Genomic DNA, 20,957 nt, shown 5'->3' with positions numbered 1-20,957 from the left:
AGTGGTGAGGCTGGTCTCTTTTCAGTAGTGCGTGGGGATAGGACTAGGGGTAATGGGATGAAAGTACACCATAGGAAGTTCCACACAAATGTGCGGAAGAACTTCTTTACAGTGAGGGTGACGGAGCACTGGAACAGGCTGCCCAGGGAGGTGGTGGAGTCTCCTTCTCTGGAGATATTCAAGACCCGCCTGGACGCCTACCTGTGTGACGTGGTGTAGGGAGCCTGCTTTGGCAGGGGGGTTGGACTCCATGATCTCTAGAGGTCCCTTCCAACCCCTACAATTCTGTGATTCTGTGAAATGTTAGTGAACGAATTGACTGCTTTATGGTGTTGCCTGTGATTTGTTTGTCAAATGTCTAAGATTTTTATTTTTTTTTTTAATTAATAGATCATAACCTGATAAATCGGGCATTTAAGAGGATGGTTATTTTTCCCAGGTTTCTTTTGAATCTTCTTTTCCTCCATCCAATTGTCCAGTTCTTAATCTCTCGCTTATGCATATGTCTGCAATACGCAGTTGAACAACTAACAGTAACAGCCCCGTAACACTGCCACAGCTACTTTCAGAACGTTTTTATCTTTGCTTCCTTGGGCACTCAGCTTCTTTTCTTGCTGACACTCACATTCCTCTTCATTTCAGCTATGAGTACACATTGTATTTCAAGCTAACCAATGTGATAAACGTTTATGTGTTGTGATGCTATAATCAGAGAGGTCTTTTGTGAAACTTTGCAACAGTTATAATACACTGTTGACAGATATGCTTCCTTTGACATAGAGCGTTCTGGTGATTTTGTATCACTATTGCTGACTATTATAGAAGATAAATTACAGTTTGTTTAGATCTAAGGTAAGATTTCTAATCTTTCTTATTTAAAAAGAAGTGTGTTATAAATAGCAATAAATTCCTTGAAATGGTACTCACATCATAGACTAGCAATTGCAAAAGAACTAACTGATTATAAGAACTCCCTAATGTGCATTTTGAATAAGGAGCACCTATGTGTACTCTTTTACATTTGTTAACCATGAAGTTTGTGCAACAATTCACTTAGCTTTGTAGTTTAGCTCATTAGTTTTGTTAAATGGTGCTTTTTAGGTAAGATGTAATAGATAAAATTACACTTGGTGAAAATCTGTTCTTCCCTGTAGTGGTATGGTGAAGTTAACTTAAAAACACAGGGTAAAAATAGAATACAGAATTTTAAATGTCATTGTTAGAAATCTCACAGTGCTGTTAATTTGTAGTTGAAAGTTTAAATGTAAATACTTGAACTGAAGTAATACTCTTTCAATGTAAATTTTGCTTTGAGAAGACTAGGTAAGAGGAGATAACTGAAGCCTGCCATTTGGCTTCTGTGTGTAGAATGTGTATAACTGGAAGGTTAGAAAACTACTTAGAAAAGTAGTTTAGAAACTACTTAAATTAGGACAAATAGCATTTTTGCTAGGCATGTAGTACTCTAAAATTTACTGTGCAATTATGTTAACCCTACAGATTTGTGTTAAAGCTGTTATAATATAATTACTATATATGTAACTAATACTACTATGTAGCATTATGCATTATTACATCTATGTGTATGGAATGCATAAGAAGTATAGTGTATGAAAATAGTGGGGATAAGTTAGGAAATAAGGTTTTATCTTAACAAAGCACTAAAAATCTATTAGCATTCTCTTTGTGAAGATTGTGCTTAATTCTTACTGTGATTAAAAGTACTTTCTCTTTTGGTTTAAAAGGTACTGGTTCACTTCTGTAAAGTGTGCTGTACTCTGAGACCTTATTTTAGTGATCACTCCCACACTTCTTAATTTGCAGAAGGCAGTAAAAACTGTAAAGGAATTCACTTTATGCCTATAGCTGTGAAATTTCACTCCTACTTGAACCTACCTCATTCCTACTATTACACTGGCAGAAAGATCTCCAAAGTGCTGTTTCCAGCTGAGGAAATTCCCCTGGTGCAAGTCCTCTGGGGAATGGCCACAAGCTCAAATTTGGTTGGGTCCATCTCAGGCAGTATCTTGGGAATAAAGGACTGTTAAGATGAAATCTAAGATGCCAGTGTATTTGAGTTGTGTTAGTTTTAAGTCTGGTATCGTATGGAAACAAGAAGTTGTTGATTGTGTTGTCAGCCATTCATTGTTATATTTTTCATCTTCCAATTCTGAGCTTATTGACTAATTTCAAACACTTTTATTGTGGAAGTAGAATTCAAAGGATACATGAATTTGTTAAAATCAGCATCAGTTGGGGAGGCTGTAGTAGGTATAGTCTTCACTCATGGCCATATTTTTGTCCCCGCTCTGTTCTTCCCACCACCAAAGCTGCTGAAAGTCAACTGCTGCCCAAATGATTCTCAGCAATGAGAAGAGCTCTTATGGATAACAAATTCTCCAGGTAAAGCTTTGTGCCTGCCTCTATCACATGGCAGAGGTTTATCATGTTGTTAAAAGCTTGAGAACTGGAGATTACTCAGTTGGCTGCATTATTGCTGGGACCTGCTCCTAGATATCCTGCTCGAACTGTTTGGCATTAAGAGAAAACTTGGTCTGGACAGTATTATACTGTCCTCTGAGGGAAGTGGGTGGCAAGGTTATATTGTAATAAAAATTATTACTACATCCTTGGCAGGTGCTTGGTGGAGGGGAATTCTTGCACCATGGTTCTGGCTTTCTGTCTAATAAACTGAAATAGGAAGTGTGTTAGGGAAAAGTTCCCACTCAAGAAAGTGTGAAACGAAGCTGTTACTGCAATCCTCTAGTGCAGTACTGGGGGGAGAGGAAAGAGCACCCTTAATGGACTTCCACCATGAAGGCAAGTGACATCTTGACTGAGAGTCTGGGGCCAGTTTAAGTAGGGTTGGGGAGTGGTGCTAGCCCTCCAGCAGGTGAAACAGATTACAATAGGAAGAGTAAGCTGAATGGGCCAAGATCGTGTTCATGATTTCCAGATGTTGTTTAATAAATCAGCAGTGTGATCAAACCATGCTCTCAATGGTTTTCCTATCTTCCTGCAGTGTTCAGAAGAACATATTTGATGACTGCTATAGAAATACTGTGCTCAGCTATTCTTAACTCGTGTTTCAGTGGACTTGTAGCACAGCTACACAAGACTTGTTTCCAAGTAGAAGTTGGAAAACACAATACAAATAATGTAGGTCACTTCTGGTCTCTTCTCACATTTGCAATCATGAACGTGTTTCCCGTCAGTCCTTCTGGTCATTCAGAATGGCCAGAGTTGTGGCTAATCTTTCTTCTTGGTCCAAGGTGTGGAGACTACAAGTGGGTCAGGTGGCTGACTTTACCCTATATCCAACCTACACCAAGTGTGCAATGCATCCATAGGTTTTGCTGAAAGAGCTCACCTAATGCCTGTTTCTCTGGTCATTCTCTTGTCAGGTTGTCCCAGTTTCAGGATTATTGAGTTACAGAGCTCTGTGTAATGTGAGCTTTATGGAACAAAAATTTTAGAACTGCCTTTTTCTTTCTTCTCATACATCCTACTGTAGTAATGCCAAATCCTGACTGTAGCTGCCAATTACCACTACTGTAATATTTCTACTGTTTGTTTTCTTCTTTGTAACTTCTTTATAGTCAAGGATCAGGATTACACTGTTATAGGTATTAAATAAATGCAGAATAATCTCACAGAATTAAGATGTCCCTCACCTCTGCTCTGCAGACCAAAGCATTGGGCAAACTTCCTGTAATATGAGGAAGAGTGAAAGCTTTAAAAAGCCTATCCTAGGAGAAATGGCAGAATAGCCATTTTGAGATGTTTATTTCTATTAAGAAGCACTTACATCATGGTAGGTGGCCTAATATATTTTTAAAGCAAAATAAATACTTTACTAGATGATCCGTTAACAGCTTATAATATAACATTCTTCTATAAACAGAAGGAAGATATTTGTACAACTTTCTTCCCTCAAAAAGGCTTGCAAAGTCATTTTATTAGTATTCTGTCTTGGGTGTTGAGATACTGGGGTGTATTTCTGAATAGGCTGAGAAGCACTTAGTGAGAACAGTCTGTTTTATTTATCTTTGCCTATATGGCCTTATCACCACAGTCTTTCAGACTGACAACATCCTTTCTTGTAAACCAAAGAATGTTCCTTTTAATATGTCTGATAATCAGCTAATCAAAACAGTAGCAACATCACAGGGAGATGTTATTCCCCAGAAATCAATAGACAGATTCTGCAGTGTCTGTGTAACAGACTTAATACAAGCTTCTTGGCTTTCAGCTGGGGTGACTAGTGTAGCATGTTAACATATTTCTGGCTTTTGCATAGTTTAACTCATACCTGCATTTCAGAGCATGTTGTGCCTTTTTAATGGAGAATAACTTAACACAGATTCTGGTAACAGACTGAGAGATGAGTGTGATCTGCTGACCTAGTGCAGGCAACACAGTGTGCCTTGTTGGTCACTTGCTAGTGCACTACTTATTATCTGAATTTAATGTTAGCTGAGACCAGATGCATCAAGGAGAGCAAATACAAATGTTGTAAAATCTGTGCTTGACTGTTTCTATCCATTATTCCTAACCAGGTTACGCTTGCTTATTCTTTTGCTCTTCAGCATGCTTTGTCAGCTGGCTATGGACTTCACGCCTTCCTCGATTCCTTGGTATTTCTCCTTAAGAATCTGGTGTGTAGTCCAAAGAGCTGATTTTTCTACTTATTTATTTGCCACATATCTACATGAAATGATATTGGAGGGGAGAAAAAAGTAGAAAAAATACAGACCTTCCACCATCTTGTCTACCTTAAAGAATGACAATGATTAATCAGCGTACTTCCTCTTAGGTATGTGATCTGCCTATTTGAAGAGGCTTACAATTGTATTTTGTAATAGTGAAGGGTACTTATATGTACAGAAAATGTGTATATAAAGTATTTTATATATGTAATAGTGGACTCCTTCTGCAAAATACTATCCCTATCTCATTGATTTTAGTCTTCTTTTTTGCTGTTTTATAGTGTCAAAACTTTAAAATGTATGTATATTTGTCCTATCATATAATCAAGAAATACAGATTGATGTTAATATGCATTAGACTGTTAACCCACAACTTCCAAAAGATTTACAGTTGTCATGCTTATGTCACCGATTCTTTCTGTTTCAGCATCGTTCCATTCCTAGCTTATTATCCATTAGAACAAACATTAAATAAGTTTACTCTTTATCTACTTAACTATGTGCTTTCTGACTACTCTTAATGAAATATTTCTAGCAGGATAATTTTACAACAAAATCATTGAGGCTATATTACATTTGCTGATTTATTTGTAATTAATGCTTGACCTATGCTAGTCAGCAGAATAGCTGCAAGGTTACATGGCAATGTTGTTTCAATAATTTATATATATATATGCATATAATATTTATATATGTGCATATTTATTGACAATTATAAAGCAGTGAAACAGTTGAAATTTTTTGAAAGCAGGATCTTCCATTTTGATGAAATATTTTTAAGACAATCCTTTAGAAGATTGGTATTGCTACTTGTTTCCTTATTTCACATAAACAAGTCCCAGAGCGATCTGGGGTGAGCTTTGGAGATCATCAAGCTCAACGACGTGCTCACAGCAAGCCCAATTGCTCCAGTCTTGGCCAGTCTGAGGATAGAGATTCCATGGCTTCCCTGGGTGGCCTTTTTCAGTGCTTGGAATTACATATGTTTTCAGCTTGTCTGTTGGTTTTCCTCTCAAGGTACATGTTCAAGAGTCTACCTCCAGCTTCTTTGTGCACTCCCAGCAGATGAATTCGTCTTTCCTCTGGCTTAACAGGAAAAACTTGTGTCCTTCAGATCTCCTTACCACTTTGGTAGTCCTCCTTTGGACTTCTTGTGATATGCCCATGTCCTTCTTGTACTGCAGAGCCCGCTGATGGGACAAAGTTTTCCTCATGAAGTCTCACAAGGGCCAAAGAGAAGAAGAGTTGCATCCCTCACCTTGCTGGCTCTTGTTAATACACACAGTTGTCCTCCTTTGTGGTAGAGGCACATTGCTCTCTCATGTTCTACCCACTGTCCACTGGGACCCTTGGGTCTTTTTCTTCAAAGCCGCTCTTAAGCCGTTTTGCTTCTAGTCTGTACTGTTGCAGAAGGTGGCTCCATCCCAGGGCTGAGGCTTAGTATTTGTCCTCTGTTTGACCTCTCTGAGTTCCTGTCAGCCCGTTTCCTCGGGTGCTCCAGATCCCTATCAGTAGCAGTTGTGTTCACCAGTGCATCAGTTCCTCTCCCTGGCCTGGTAGCAGCAATAGCCTTGCGTGGTAACTACCCTGTGTTCCAGGTCTTCAATAGGGATGTTAAGCACTTGAGCTTATTAGTACTGGTGACTGGAGGATACCAGAAACAAGCTGCCACTGGTTGGACTTTGTGCCTTTGGGTGTTGTAGACCAGGTGCTTTTCCACTCAGCCTACCTTTTCCTGTCCAGTCAGTATAAGCCATGTAAGGATGATCCACAAGTAGGGAATGAGATATTCCTCTGCAGTTATTGAATGCTGCAGTTTAAGGTAGGCTTCATATAAATAGGAGTATACATGTGTTATTGGCTGGTAAAGCTTGCTAAGCTTATTGCTTTAGAAACAAAGGGATTAGGAAAAAAAAAGAGTTTTTTGTTTTTTTGTTTTTTTTTTTTTAAATAGAAAGATGAAGCACTGACAGGAAAACTGCAATTTTGTGTAGTGTTTACTTAGAATGACTTTATTGTTTTGGAAGTTTTTAAAGATTTTTTAAAAAATATTTTAATTCATAATGGTGATTGCTTTTACACATGTTCCTGTTCACCTTTAAAAGGAGCTTTTCTTCACCTGTTTTTACTTAGTTTTGTGAAAGGAGAGGGATCGTATTTGCATAAATAGACATTAACTAAGTTTTAAATACTTTAAAATGAGAGAACATGTTTTTTAAAAGCCAAAAAAAGGACATAATTTAACATGGAAAACAGAATGATGAACAAAGTTAGTAACTTTGGTCTGTTAGGAAAGACAGTAACCTTATCTAGTATGTTTTCAGGTGCTGTCAATTTTAATTTGCTCTAGACCTTGGGATAATTGCTTTATGTAGTGTAGTGCAGTAGTAAATTGTCAGTAACTTGCGTGTAAATTTATTAGCCTAGATTTCATTAGCATGCTGTGTGTGACTTGCATGGTTTAAGATGTAATCATAGTGCTCTATAAAAACACCTGGTCAAAGTATCTGGTCCGAGGCATTTTCCAAAAGGGGAAAAGTCTGACTGTGCAAACTTCCATTCATCCTGATATGTTAAAAGTTACTAAGGTACATTTGTGCCGTAACATCCATACACAGAAGCTTATATTAAATTTTTCAATTTTCTCAGCTTTGGTTATGACATAAGCAGCAGGAAAATAAATCTTAGTAAATTGATTACTTATTTAAAAATCAGCGCTTCAGCTGCATCATGCATGTTTTTCCTTCTCTAGTGTTGTGACTGTTATTTGGAATCAACTCTTGTTAATGCTAAAATGGATGGACACTTTATCAAATATCATACTATAACTCAAGTTATTAGCACTTACAGAATAAAATTCCCTTCCCATCCCCTATATAATTTTTATTTTAAAATGTTTGTCATCTGGTGTGAGCTAGATTTATTTGAGTGCAGTAGTTTTAGTACATTTTGGCAGTGTGTTTATGATGACATCACCGTAATCTATATACGGTATGTGATTTCAGTTGTTTCCAGTGTTAAATATTTTCATAATTATGCTGGTTTTGGCAGTTCACTTGGAACTTTTTCCACATTTCTTTAATGAACATGTTTTACTTCTGCTCTTATGAGACAGCCACATGTTTGAGAAATTAATAGTATGCTCTTAAAGTTAACTGTCTGCAGAAATGCACAGGTACAGAAAGGTTTTGAATTTAAATAGAAATGTAGTTCCGAGGGTCGCAGTCTCTGTGACCTGTTGATAATTAAAACAACGCAACATTTGTTTTAAAAAGTATCAGTAGCTCACCTGAACCTGCTGTGTTCACAACCTCAAGGCTACACAACTCTTAATACAACTCTTAACCATTTTGATAATTGTGTAATATAAGGTAGTGTAAGCTGTTGTCCAGGATTTAGAAGAAAAATGTATTGAATTCAGTTACATGCTAAGATTTGAGATTTTCTTTTAACATTAACAGGACTTGTGACTTCTCCCTCATTTCTTGAAAAAATAGATATAAATGTATCCCCCAGTCAGCACACTGATGTGTATTCCCAACTCTCTGAAAGTGCTAAAAGGTTAAACCCGTTTTACTTCATCTTTAAGTGCCAGTAATATGCGTGATGGATGTGCTGCATAGGTTTTACTTAAAGTTAGGAAGTAATTCATTGGACACGCTTGTTGCAGTACGTGGGTAGAATGTAACTAGACTTGATACAGAAAAGAAGGGAGTGTACTAATTATGCTGTTCAGTAAGGACAGCCTGACTTCTTTGCAAGTAAGTAGCAGCATGGTGACTCATCCCAAAAGATATTTTCTTGCTATGTATGAACTGGTTTCCAAGAAAAAGGGTTTGATTTAAAGTTAGTTAAAAATTTTAGGTTAAAGTCAAATTAGTTTTTCTCAGTAAGCTGGAGATGTGAAGGAGAGGTAAGCTTTTCTGGTTACAAAATATTTGTGTTGGTGAAGAGGTGTCTTCCAAATGTAGTTGATAGTAAACATTTCATTTATATATATATTTTTTTATGTGTCGGAATGGAAAACTCCTATGTAACTGAACACCTCCTTTATTTTTCATCAATCAAAATGTAAGATGCTAAAGTGGCCAAGTAATGATAATTAAAACAAAGAAAAGAAAAGAACACAAGTAACCAACAAAACTTCTCCTTAAAAAGTGCACCTTGTTTTAATTCTGTATTGGACACTGTAAAACTTCAAGTTATTTACGGTGCTCATCTTTCTCTTACAAGGATGATTTATATCCATTCCAGTGTATTAATGGGTCTGTTTTCTGCATTTTTTTTCCTAAGTAAGTTTAGTCTTCAGTTTTTCAGGTGAAGCTTCTATTGCCCCAAGATTATTAAAATGCCACATTGCATGCAAGGAAATGCATCATTTGTTCCCTACAAAACAAAAACATATCTTAAGCAGTGTGCTTTTTAGTGAACAGAGGACTTAGGAATATTACAGCTTGATGCTGTAAAGCTTTACATTTGTTCCTTTATTGTTTTCTTTCCTGAACTCTATCTGTGATCTTTGTAGCATCCAGAGAACATTTTGGTCTTTTTCTGCAGGAAGCTAACTTCATCGGAATGAAATGTTTCAACAGAAAGATCTATTTTTTTCATTTTTTTATTAATAGTTAACAGTAAATTTTAAAGGTAATTTCAATTTTAATTGTGAAATATTTGTTTTCGATCCAGCTCTGTAATCATTTCTGTATTTAGATGGAAATAAAAGATTATACTGAAGGAAAAAGCAGTCCCGGAAGCTTAGAATACTAAATATTTTCTGAGTTGTTTTTCCTGCATTTATTTTCCTTATTTGTTTGATTGACTCAATTGTATCCTTTTCCTTTAGCAGGAGGAACATGAAAGTTGTGGTTCAAGTTCAACGAACCGCAGTACCACGGAAAGTATGAAATCAGCGGTAAAACCACGACGAGTTCAGCAGTCTGCTTCTCCTGACCCTGATTTACCACCAGGTAGACTATGTTTTCAGAAGCTGGATTGTACTTGAGTGATAATAGAAAACCATTGAATTTTATTCTAGTGACCAGAATGTCTAAGTTGCTTTTATATCTCTGTCAATTAGTGTTACATTTTAGAAATTCTGTCCATTTACAAATTATGCAACAGAGAATAGAATACTAAATTATTATAAAATAGAACTTGTGTACAGTAAAACTTAATCCTTAATGTTTTTCCTACAGTTTTATTGTATTCTTAACTATAACAGAACCCATTTGTAGAGCTAGATGGGTTAATGTGAGAATCATTCAGTAGTGTGTTAGATTTTTACCCTTTACTGCTCTAGTTCTTCTGTTTTGGATCACTATTTCCTGTTGCTCAATAATTGCTCAGTGGTTCACATTAAATTCCTGTATGTTTTCAGACCTTCAGTTTTCGGATTCTTAAATGGTTTTAAAGTTAGGGATTTCTCTTTGAGTAGTAGTTCTGATGAATGTTTCTTATTTATTCCTCTGCTAGGAGAAATGTTAACTTGTTTTTCCTGACATAACATTTTTATGATACAAATATTTCCAAGTTCAACGGAGACAAATGTTATCTGATTGTTTTTCCTTCTGAGTTTGTACAGTGACTTTGTGTATGAGGTATAGCTATGTGCAGAAATATGAAACTTGACAGTACTTGAATGCAGTTTGCCTTTTCAGGCACATAATTTTAGGTGGGTTATAGATACGGCAGTTTCGTGTTTTTTCTCCATTTTGACAGCTCAATTTTTTACTTGCCTTAAGTTGAATTGAAAGAGGATATTGTCCCGCATTTGAAGTATCATGTAGTAATGAGTAGTATCAGTTTGCTTTAGAAAGGGCACTTGTGGAGCCAGACTTGGAGGCTCTTGCATCACCAAATCCAATAAGTTCCAGTGGCTGGGAACGGCAGGACTTGAGGCACATTCTACCATGGACAGCACCTTGGCTCTGGTAACTTGGTGTTAGACTCTTGGGGTTTCATCTGAGAACAGCAGGAGTCAAAGGCTTGATAAAGAATGGAGGATTGTATTGACCTCTAGGATGTTTTTAGCATTTGGTTCATGCTGTTTTCCAGAAGTTTTACCTGCAGGTTTCCAAGAAAGGTGTAGTCTCTAGAAAAAGACAGGTATTGTAGGCGTGTGTACCAGAATATTGACATCTGGTCAAATTGAAAATTCCAAAAGATGTTTCCACATGTCAAAATGCAACATGAATATTGAAAACTGATTTGTATGTCTTCTTTTACAAGCATGCTGTACTTCTCAGTAATAGCTGTTTTCATAGAAATGCCATGCAAGTTACTTTCAGTACTGTAGCTGATTAGAAAACCAAGTGACAGCTTTTGATACTATTTGATAGTTTCTGTAGGTATATTTTTTTGCTTCTTTGAACCTGCAGGGTGCTTTCACTTCTTTAATTATCACACTCCTTCATCAGCTGCATAGAGGGAAGCCTAATGATTCTGAGAGCATTAGTGAAGCTTTTTGTGTGCCAGCTTTTATTAATAGACCAGTTTGCACCACGCCAATGTTGAAAGAAGTTCTCTTATGCATTTTATTCATACTTCAGAGACATGGTTTAAATTTTTAAGTTCTGAAATAACTCACTCTTCTGAATTCATACAATTGAGAATTACGCATTACTTTTTCAAGATGTCTGTGAGAAAGCTCTCAAGAACAAAGTTATTCTGTGTGTATTTTGTAACTTTTTACACCGATACACAAAAAAAAGCTTAATTCAATTTAAGTTACTTAATTAAGTAACTTAATCTGCTGGACATATAACTTTTACTGGGTTTGTGCTTTTCCTGTGTGTGTAGACCTTTGCTCTAAAAAGTGCTCTAAAATATTTTGAGATTTTTTGCTTGTTTGTTTTAATACAATTATAATGCTTATAAGATGACAGAAGTTAAAATGTTATTTTTGTTCTTTTAGCCATACTCAGAATAACATGTGCTCAAAAATCACATAAAATAAGGCACAGTGAGTTGTGATAAGAAAGGTGATGCCTTTGCATTCAGTTAAGATTTCAACAGTGAAATACTTTTTCAAGCATACAAGTCTTAGTCAGAATCCGAATATTCCACTGGTGGCATCTGAAAACATGTCTTGCATTTAATAAAAGAAAAGGTTTGAATGTCAAGTGTGTAAATCTGCAGTCGTCAGCTGAAGAAAATCACTGTGGGTGAAGTATTTGATATACTCTATGACGAATATCAGTATTTGAACGTGAAACTATGAATAGCTAGAACAAGCAGAGCAGAAGAGAAGTAGCAGCCTTAGCCTGCTCCTACTGATCAAGCTATGTTTTGGTGTTAAATTTAAGATTTATTTGGATTAAAATTCTTCAAATAAATTAGTTTCAAAACTATTCTTCAAATCTGTGGGTTTATACCTGCACAATTTTAACTGCTTTTTAACCATATATTAAATGTATTTTTAGGAAAAGCATGTGAGTAATGTAATAACCTTTTAATACATAAGAGTTTTAAGACTTGTTTTTTTTCCAGCACAAGGTAGTTATCTCCATAGTTACATTCGTTATACAGAGAATACATGAATATGTGTAGTATTTAATTTCTTTACCATATTGGTAAAATAGGAGTGTTTACTGCATACTGGGAATTCACAGTACAGATTATTTTTCCAATCACATTATATCTGAAAAAATCTAAATGGATTTCATGCCAGCAGGTTTCAGTGCAGGTGCTTACTCTTTAGTTGTTGACAGAAATTGATTTTGTTATATCTCACGGGAGTCTTACCGAGCATGATGTGGATATATTAGCTTTTAGAATGAAAAAATATTAGGAATATTAAAAAGTAGTTAACTTTTAAAAACGAGACAAGAGTGGGGATAGAACGTATGCATACTTAACTATAGCAACTGTGCCATTTTCTTAATCCTATTTCTAAATAAATTTCAATTTAATAATTTACTGTTGGTCTTTTTTTTTAATCTTTAATTCAATTTCACATTATTTTCAAAGCTAGTTCTTGCTGGCAGGAAGAACAGTTAATCTCTTGTATTGTATTAAGTTGTTAATATTTACAGTTTTGCCTTCTTAACTCATCTGCTGTGTTTCCAGAAGTCTGACTTAGTTGTGCTGAATGTCCTTACAAAAAGTTTCAAGGCTTGTGGTTTTTTTGGTGAACAAAAGATGGTATTTGATGTTTTAGTTCTGAATTAAAAAGAAATATAATCATTTCAATAATAGCTGGATTTGGCATAATGTCTTCCTTATTTATAAGAATTTGTTTTATTTTATAGGCTATGTCCAGAGTCTGATTAGGCGTGTTGTGAACAACGTCAATATTGTGATCAACAATCTAATTCTAAAGTATGTGGAGGATGATATTGTTCTCTCAGTCAATATCACTTCTGCAGAATGCTATACAGTAGATGAGTTTTGGGATCGAGCATTTATGGACATCTCTGGTGAGTAGATATCTTCTGGCTTTGTATATTAAAGGTGGTACTCAAATTCATACAGTAATTCTTAAGTCTAACAATAATGGCATTTTATGTCAGAAATAAGATAACTTTCTGCCTACTTTCAGTAGTGTTCAGTTTTTTCCATCATTAATTTTACAGAGTCAGTTATAATGATTATTAAGGCAAACTGAAATGATTATACAACGTGTTCTAAAGCTCCCTCTGTTCATATTTGCTGTCCTTCTGTGATTTCATTTCATTTTGCACTTGCCACTGGTGGTGAGTGCTTATGCAATCTGTTTCTATTTCTGTAGATGATCAGTGGTGTGTTAAGATTTCTGTTGCGATTGTTTGTGATCGTATTAAAATCTGCAGCTAAGCTGAGTAGAGATGTTGTAAAACTTGCCTTATTATAGTGAGTTTGGCATAATAATTGTGAAATGTTACACCTCACGCTTTCAGGAGAAGTCTCCTCAGTAGTTCTGTAATTCTCAGTGTTCTTACTGACGTTTGATAGAGGTAGAATTCAGGCACAAAGCATTTCAAGATCACACAGAATATCCCTGGTAGAGTGGGTAATTCCAGTAATAGTTTTCTAAGGGGAAAGGACACAAGATTGTTTTGGGGAGAGTAGTAATAAAGAAAAGATACAGGGAATGGATAACAGTTTGTAAATTTTAGGAAGTGAGGACACATTAATTATATCTACTGAAGTATTCATCTGAACAGCAATCCTTGTGATGCATGTTAATTTATTCACTTTAATCACATAAGCAAATGCTTTGTTGACGATCTAAACTAATGCAACCATCTTGTGTTGTTTGCTTTTGGTTAAGATTGTGTGTGCATAAATTGTTTTTCTTACTCAGTATATTTTTTAACACTTACACATACTTCTTTTTAAAGCCACTGATCTGGTGCTGAGAAAGATGATCAATTTTTCTGACTGCACAGTGTGTCTCGATAAAAGAAATGCTAGTGGTAAAATTGAATTTTATCAGGAGCCTCTGCTGTACAAATGTTCCTTCAAGACTCGCCTGCATTTTACTTACGATAACCTCAACTCCAAAATGCCATCTATTATTAAAGTAGGTATAAAAGAATCTTTTCTTTGTTTTACTGAGTCTTTGTATTACAGCTTTGAGATTTAGCAAAATATACTTTGAAATTTAAAGTAAGGTGAAATATCACTGATGTTGTTTTGCTGATGGGAATGATAGTAGTTGTCTTCTACTCATATGATGCAGAAAATATTTTGCAGCGTGTATGTTTAATCTTTTGTACTTTTCCTATGGCTTTAAAAAAGCAAATGTAACCATATTTTTAAGGAAAAAATATGTGCCTACGACGATCTCTTGGAGACAGTTAGGGAAATAGTGTGTTTTATGCTGCCTGTACTGATGTGAAAATAGTATCTAGGCGCCGCTCTCATGTTCAGCGGCTAACAGTACTTAGTGAAGTACATGAAAAGAAGTAGCAGGCCAAGCCCAATTCATAATGGGCAAGAGTGCAAGGCAGCTTATGAATGTCTGATGGTGAATGATATCCTTACAGAGTATAAAATGGTATTGATGTTGTAAAAATGATGATTGTTAGGATATATTAATTTTTTTTTTTTTTTAAATAGGATACCAGACAAAATAAACATACTAGTGTGCACTGGGGTGGTAGCAATTTAAACTCTTCCATGCATTTTTAATTACCTTTGGTCGTTTATTACTCCTGCCTCTTCTTAAGACACATTTCAGTTTTTTGAAAATCTTTTGCCTTTTTGTCTGCTCACAGTAATTTTTGGTTTTATTGTGCGTCACTTGCTTAATTTTGTCTATTTTACCTTTTTCCTTGATTGTCTTTCTTTTTTTCCTTGAATATCTAAATATAAATATCTAAATATATAAATTTTTATATATGTGTATATATTCTTTTATATAAATTTTAAAAAATATTCATAGATGTGCTCAATGAAATCTGAATATTTGGTTTTATGATAAAAGATCAATATTGAAGTGAATTAATAACATATGTTCCAAGGAATGTTGGTACGAGGGTAATGATTTTTGACTTAAGTATTTCACTGTATTTCACTGCTTGAGCATTATGCTCTAATCAGCTCTGTAAATCTATTTACCCTAACACATTTCATATTTGATAACTTAATTTGTTGTATGCATGGAAGTTGTTTGCTACGGTTCATCGGTATGTAGTTATTTTAAAAACGTTATCTTTGAAATATTTAAGTATTAAATGGACACAACTGTATCTCTTAGAAAAGTTAGTAAGCTGCTACCAGTAAATATCTACTACATTAATGGTATTAATTCCAGGGCACTTAAAGCTTATGAAGTCTCTGTTGCATGTGATGTTACTGCAGGTTCTGTGCTACAGCATGACAGGTGATGCTAGTGCAGTACCAGCAGCTCATGCTCTTTACCAGCTGAGAACAAAAGACACCGTAACCCTCTATTTTTCTCCCATTCTGTGGAGGACTGTGTGATGAGTTTTGTATTGTTTACTTGGTAAAGCGTATCTGCTTTTCCGTCTGGAGTGAAGGTTTCCAAGCCTTGCATGTTCCTAATAGCATGAACTTCTTTATTATTGCTGTGGAGGCTAGAATGATTTTACCATCTGCATATTGCTGCAGAGTTTGGGCCAAATTAATCTTATTGAGTTAAAGCTGAGACTCCTCTAAGGAAAAGAGTACTAAAGTCATTTTCTTCTGGTTTCATAAATTTTAGTGAGATGAATGAACACGCTGAGGGGCAAGTGGTTTTGTCTGGTGATGCAATGTAAGAGCAGGCAGATGGGAAGGCAATACCATGAAGACCTAGGAATGTAACAGAATTATGTAATAGTTCAATAGAAATTGTCTTTTATCTATAGTTCCTGTCTCTCGTTATGTTACAGGCCTTAGGTGCAACTTTTAAGAAAGTTCTGACTTCTGACAAAATAATCTTTTGTCTTCCAAATTTTAAAAGCTGTTTGCCTTACACTTAATGTTGTTTTTTTTGCACAAAGAAAGATTACAGATATGCTTTAAATCAGCTGATGTTGAAACAGGTATTGAAGAGTTGGTTTCCGATTTCCAAAATGTATTTTAGGATTATGAATGCTCACTTCTTTCAGAGGATTTTAAGTATCAGCAGAAGTCTGATACCTAAAATCATTTTTGCATGACTATGTAGAATGACTAATACTACTTTGTTATTTATTCTGTATAACTAGAGCTCTGACTTATTAATAATTGTACTCATGTAGATTTATTCACATTATCTTACTGGTATACTAGCACATTTTCATGCAGGTATTGTATTACTATATTATGTTACCTGCCTATGGACATGCAGTATTGTTTATGAAGTAACTTATCGTGTTTCATGAATTGAAATGCAGTAAGAGTAGTGACGATATGCAGCTACTTTTCATTTCCATTATTTTCATGCAAAAAAAATTAAATATAAATTGTATCTGGAACTAAAAAATATATTTAATGTTTAATTTTTGTCATTATGTTTCATGGAGCTCCTATGTTAATGAAAGGTAACTTTCTTATCAAGTCTTAATTTTTACATTATAATAAGAAAGCACTCAAAACTATTTTGAAATATTGGATATAATAATTAAATGCTGTTGGTAATGTTTCACCTTAGAAATTGCGATTTTCTTGGAGCTCTCTTTCATTTAGAGAGGTTTACTTAATGATGTGTTTTCAACTGGAATATGCAGACAGGAACGGTTTGGAAATGCATACAAAAAACCTCCAAACCCATCCAAACAAAAAATTCCCAACAAGCAAAACAAAAACTCCAAACTAAAACAAACAAACAACAACAAAAAAACCACCCAACCAAGCATACTAATTTATGTTTGACTTTAAACATAAAACTTTATTGTGTAGCAACCCAACAGTCATTGTTTGCAGCCCTTTGCCTTGTGTTGTATTACAGGTTTTATTTTTAGAAATTAGAGTGCACTTAGAAAATTAGTATGAGCCATATAGTTTAAAAGAGCCCTCAATGAGGACGGTGCTTTGATTTTAATTTCTTTTGTTTTCTTTGATGTAGATTCATACATTTGTTGAAAGTTTGAAACTTTCAATCTCTGATCAGCAGCTTCCTATGTTTATACGCATAATGCAACTCGGGATTGCTCTTTATTATGGGGAAATAGGCAACTTTAAAGATGGAGAAAGTGAAGATTCAATTTGCCACACAAAGGATATGTTGGGGAACATCACAGGTAAATACAATTTTTCTATGTTGAAACACTAATTTATTTGCTTTTTACAAATATAAATGACCAAGGATAGCCCCAGCAAATAGTTTTGTCAGTCTGTAATTTGATACAGCCAGTTCATTGTGCTGGGTAAGTATGTAATGCATTAACATCTTTTTCATGTTATGTTCTGAAAAGTATTCTGGTGATCTTCTCAGAACTAAGATTAAGCTTATATAAAGGCACTTTAGGAGCTGTGACACAGTGAAGTAATTTGATTTATCACTATTATGCAACGAGATAACTATCTTTAGGCAACTTAGATTTTGTTTGTTTGTTGTTTGGTCTGTTATGTAGTTTAGATGGGGCTGCAGCCAGTTTCAGAATGCTCTTTTTCATCTTTCTGTGAAACTTGCTACTGAAAATAGATTAATGTTTGATCTAAACAGCAAGGTATTACTTCTCAGTGTGTTCTCAGTAGTTTAAGTATCCTTTTATGTTGTCATCTCTATAGGTTTTATTTTTGTATAAAATTTATCTTTTATCTTTGTGGTATTGCATGGTCACTTAATGAGATTGAACTTCTTAAGGTTATGACACTGAAAGGTGAATTTTTTTTGTCTTTGCTATTAGTCTCTTGAGGCACTTAGCGTAACAATCCACGGTTGGATTTGTCTGCGGGAGTAGAACGCAAGAGTACGGCATGATTACTGCTAGAAAATTCTTGAAGTTGTATGTGAAAGTAATGCAGCAATATTAAGCTATGTTTGACTTTTGACTGTTACAGTAGTTATTGTTAGTAGTTGGTATAAAATATTGTGGTTTTTTTTTTTTAATTTGTTCTCTTTCAGAAATATATAATTTCAATTAATTTAAGTCTGTGTATTTTTTTTAATCCCATATTACTGCCTTCTTTGGCTTCAGAAAAATTAGGCATTATTGGAAAGACCGCAGCAGAGGATTTATTTTATTTTATTTTATTTTATTTTATTTTATTTTATTTTATTTTATTTTATTTTATTTTATTTTATTTTATGCCAAAAAGTAGCCTTTAATGTTGGTTGGCAGAGATAACTATGTTGCTCTAATGCCAGATGTATGATTTTCTATCAGGCTGCTGCTGTGTGGAATTGAGCAAATAAATAGGATGTCTGTAAATAGTTCCCCTGTATTTTCTTCAAAGATCAAATAGTTTTCTGTACTATAAACTGTTTGCCTTACAAGAAATACGGAGTTTGTTGCACCATATGATTAGAAGTACTTAATTATTAATATTCTGAAAATACTGACTTAATTTTCTCCTGGACCTTTAAGCAGCATTTGGTTTTTAAAAGAATCTCTAACATGCATTGTAAGAACTCCTTGTATTTAAGCAATTTTTTAACTGGATGTTGGCAGGGGAAAAGGTAAACTTCTGCAACTGTAGGGTTGCGTTGCTCTTGCTTTCAGGCAGAGGTTTTTCTTTGTACTTTGGATATTTTTCATTCATTCCTATTGAAGCTCAAGTAAATCTGGCCTTTTGGGCCACAGCTAGTTATGATGCATTTAGACTTGTTTGAACTTGGTATCTGGATTCCTGGAGTTAAAGATATGAGTAGGACCGTTTGAATATAAGGAAGGGAATACAGAAGTCCTGTGGATCAATATGAGAACAGCAGGGACTGGTAGGCAGCAAGTTTCAGATGAAAAGATCCAAGTATTGGAGACAGAGGGTGCTGAGTAATGTGATGACTAAGATGAACAGATACGTATGGAAGGGGATGTCTGTGAATGGGAGAGAGACAGAGAGATAAAGAGGTTTTCTTATTTCTTTTCTGTTTAGGCTATGATGGTGAAACAGAAATATAGCTTAGGGAAGGATTGAGATTAAAGCAAAAGGCATCTGCCTGGAAACATATAAGCTTTTCTGCATCTGGAATGGATTTTAACATTTTTAGATGAGTAAACCCTTTGTCAAAATGTCTCTTGTTGTCATCCTTTGTAATGAATGCCCTCAGGAAGGTTAACTTGCAATTGCTGTCTGTAGATCTTTGGCTATTTCTTTTTTCTTTCTTTCTTTCTTTTTTCATTTTTTATTTTTTATTTTTTTAAACAATGATGAATATGTTTTCTTAATTTTTCATTAAACAGTCACTTTAAAAAGGTATAATATGCTGTTTCACACTGATGTACACAGTTGCAGTCAGAACAGTAAGAAATTATTGTGGTTGTGATGACAAGACATACCAAGGAGCAAATCTGTAATTTCCTATGTAATCTTTGCTCGACTGTGCTATGCTGAAACATTGTCATTGAACTTAATTATGTGATCATATGCTTTTGACACAATGATCTACTTCAGAACATAAAAAGGTGGCAATTGTTGTATGTAGCCAGGCCAGAGCTGCAGAAACTGTTTTACATGTTCATTTCTATCTTCACTGCAAACTGTTTTGCGGCCTATACCCTAAAGCCATTACCAACTCTTTTCCTTTACGCCAATTATGCTTGTTTGCTGTATATGTTCAGTATATCTATGTAGGCATACATGCACAAACACGTGCATAGTAGTGTGTACACATACAAGCAAAACTTTTAGATACCTAATGTTTGTGGTTTTTTCCCCTCTAATTTAGTGCAGTTAAACAAGAATACCAAATAGATATTACCAGGTTATTCATACCATCAGTTTGTGAGGTACCTATTTTTTTTTTCCCTAACTTTGTGTTCTGTCTCTGATCGGGAAGGAAATACTACTTAGAATTTTGTGATGCTTTTCTTGTCCAAATTTCCAACCACAGATTTGAACTTTTCTGAGGAAACTTTGAATATGCTACTTTTTTAAGGAGAAAAAATATGTAATCAAGACAAATAATAAATGACATGTATTATCTTCTTAGCTGTATTAACCATGTTTTTTTCCAAGAGCACTGCTTGGTGAAGTCCAAGACTAATTCCACAGGAATTGTGCCTAAATTCTTTACAGTTTAATAATGTCCAGACCTACTTTATAAGGTACATTTCTGTAAGCCTTTGAAAGGCTTTTGAAGATTCATTAAGCAGTTTAACCCAGTATTGATCAGTAAACAGTTTTTATCTTTTTCAGTTTAAAGAATTTATCAGGCCCACTTGTCACTAAAACTTAGTCTTTTGAATAGAACTTTGTATGTTGTTGTCAACTGAATTAATCAACGACCCATTTTTAAGAGCATTCCAGCAGCAGTTCGTTTGAAGTGTTCTTGTATACCCAAACATTAGAACAGGACCTTGAAATGTGCCAGCAGAGGTAGCCTGTGTTATGGATGTATATTGTGCTGTTTCTAAGGAAAATCTGCTCAAATTCTTTTGCACTGAAAGCATTTGAAATACATTGATAATAATGGGTCAGGAGTACATGTGGAAACTCGCTTTAATACTGTAGATTAATTCAGTTAATGCTGCATGGGTACTGAACCATGTTCAAGCTCAGGACATTTTCTTCTGATCATTTGAGGGTTGTCTTATGGTCTTGAATGTCATTGTACTGGTAGCAGAAAGGAGGAAACGTATTTTACTGCAGATCCATACAAAAGAAGGATGTGAATAGTAGTATGTCAGTGATGGTTATGGGGACTGGGGCTTGAAAATAAGCTTTTGGTTTGTA

General features: G+C 34.9%; 1 protein-coding gene across 9 annotated transcripts in view; it reads left to right on the top strand.

Annotated features, from left to right (window-relative positions):
- The window catches only part of VPS13B (vacuolar protein sorting 13 homolog B), a 394,840-nt gene that overhangs the window by 20,316 nt on the left and 353,567 nt on the right, over positions 1–20,957 (top strand). For 6 of the 9 annotated variants that reach the window (XR_014942476.1, XM_085537180.1, XM_015856026.3 and 3 more), the window contains 4 exons: positions 9,553–9,676; positions 12,959–13,126; positions 14,030–14,211; positions 17,185–17,359. Coding sequence is in view for 6 of the 9 variants with exons in the window: in XM_015856026.3 (XP_015711512.2) it covers positions 9,553–9,676; positions 12,959–13,126; positions 14,030–14,211; positions 17,185–17,359 (649 nt within the window). In the remaining 3 variants the exon portion in view is untranslated. Of the gene's footprint in view, positions 1–9,552; positions 9,677–12,958; positions 13,127–14,029; positions 14,212–17,184; positions 17,360–20,957 lie in introns of those variants that run through there. The other 3 variants (XM_015856027.3, XM_015856030.3, XM_085537179.1) reach the window with 2 other exon arrangements.

This window comes from Coturnix japonica, chromosome 2, assembly GCF_054131305.1.
Source record: "Coturnix japonica strain WE chromosome 2, WE-NBRP24, whole genome shotgun sequence".
Lineage (NCBI taxonomy): Eukaryota > Metazoa > Chordata > Aves > Galliformes > Phasianidae > Coturnix > Coturnix japonica.
This window is presented reverse-complemented; position numbering and strand designations above follow the sequence as displayed.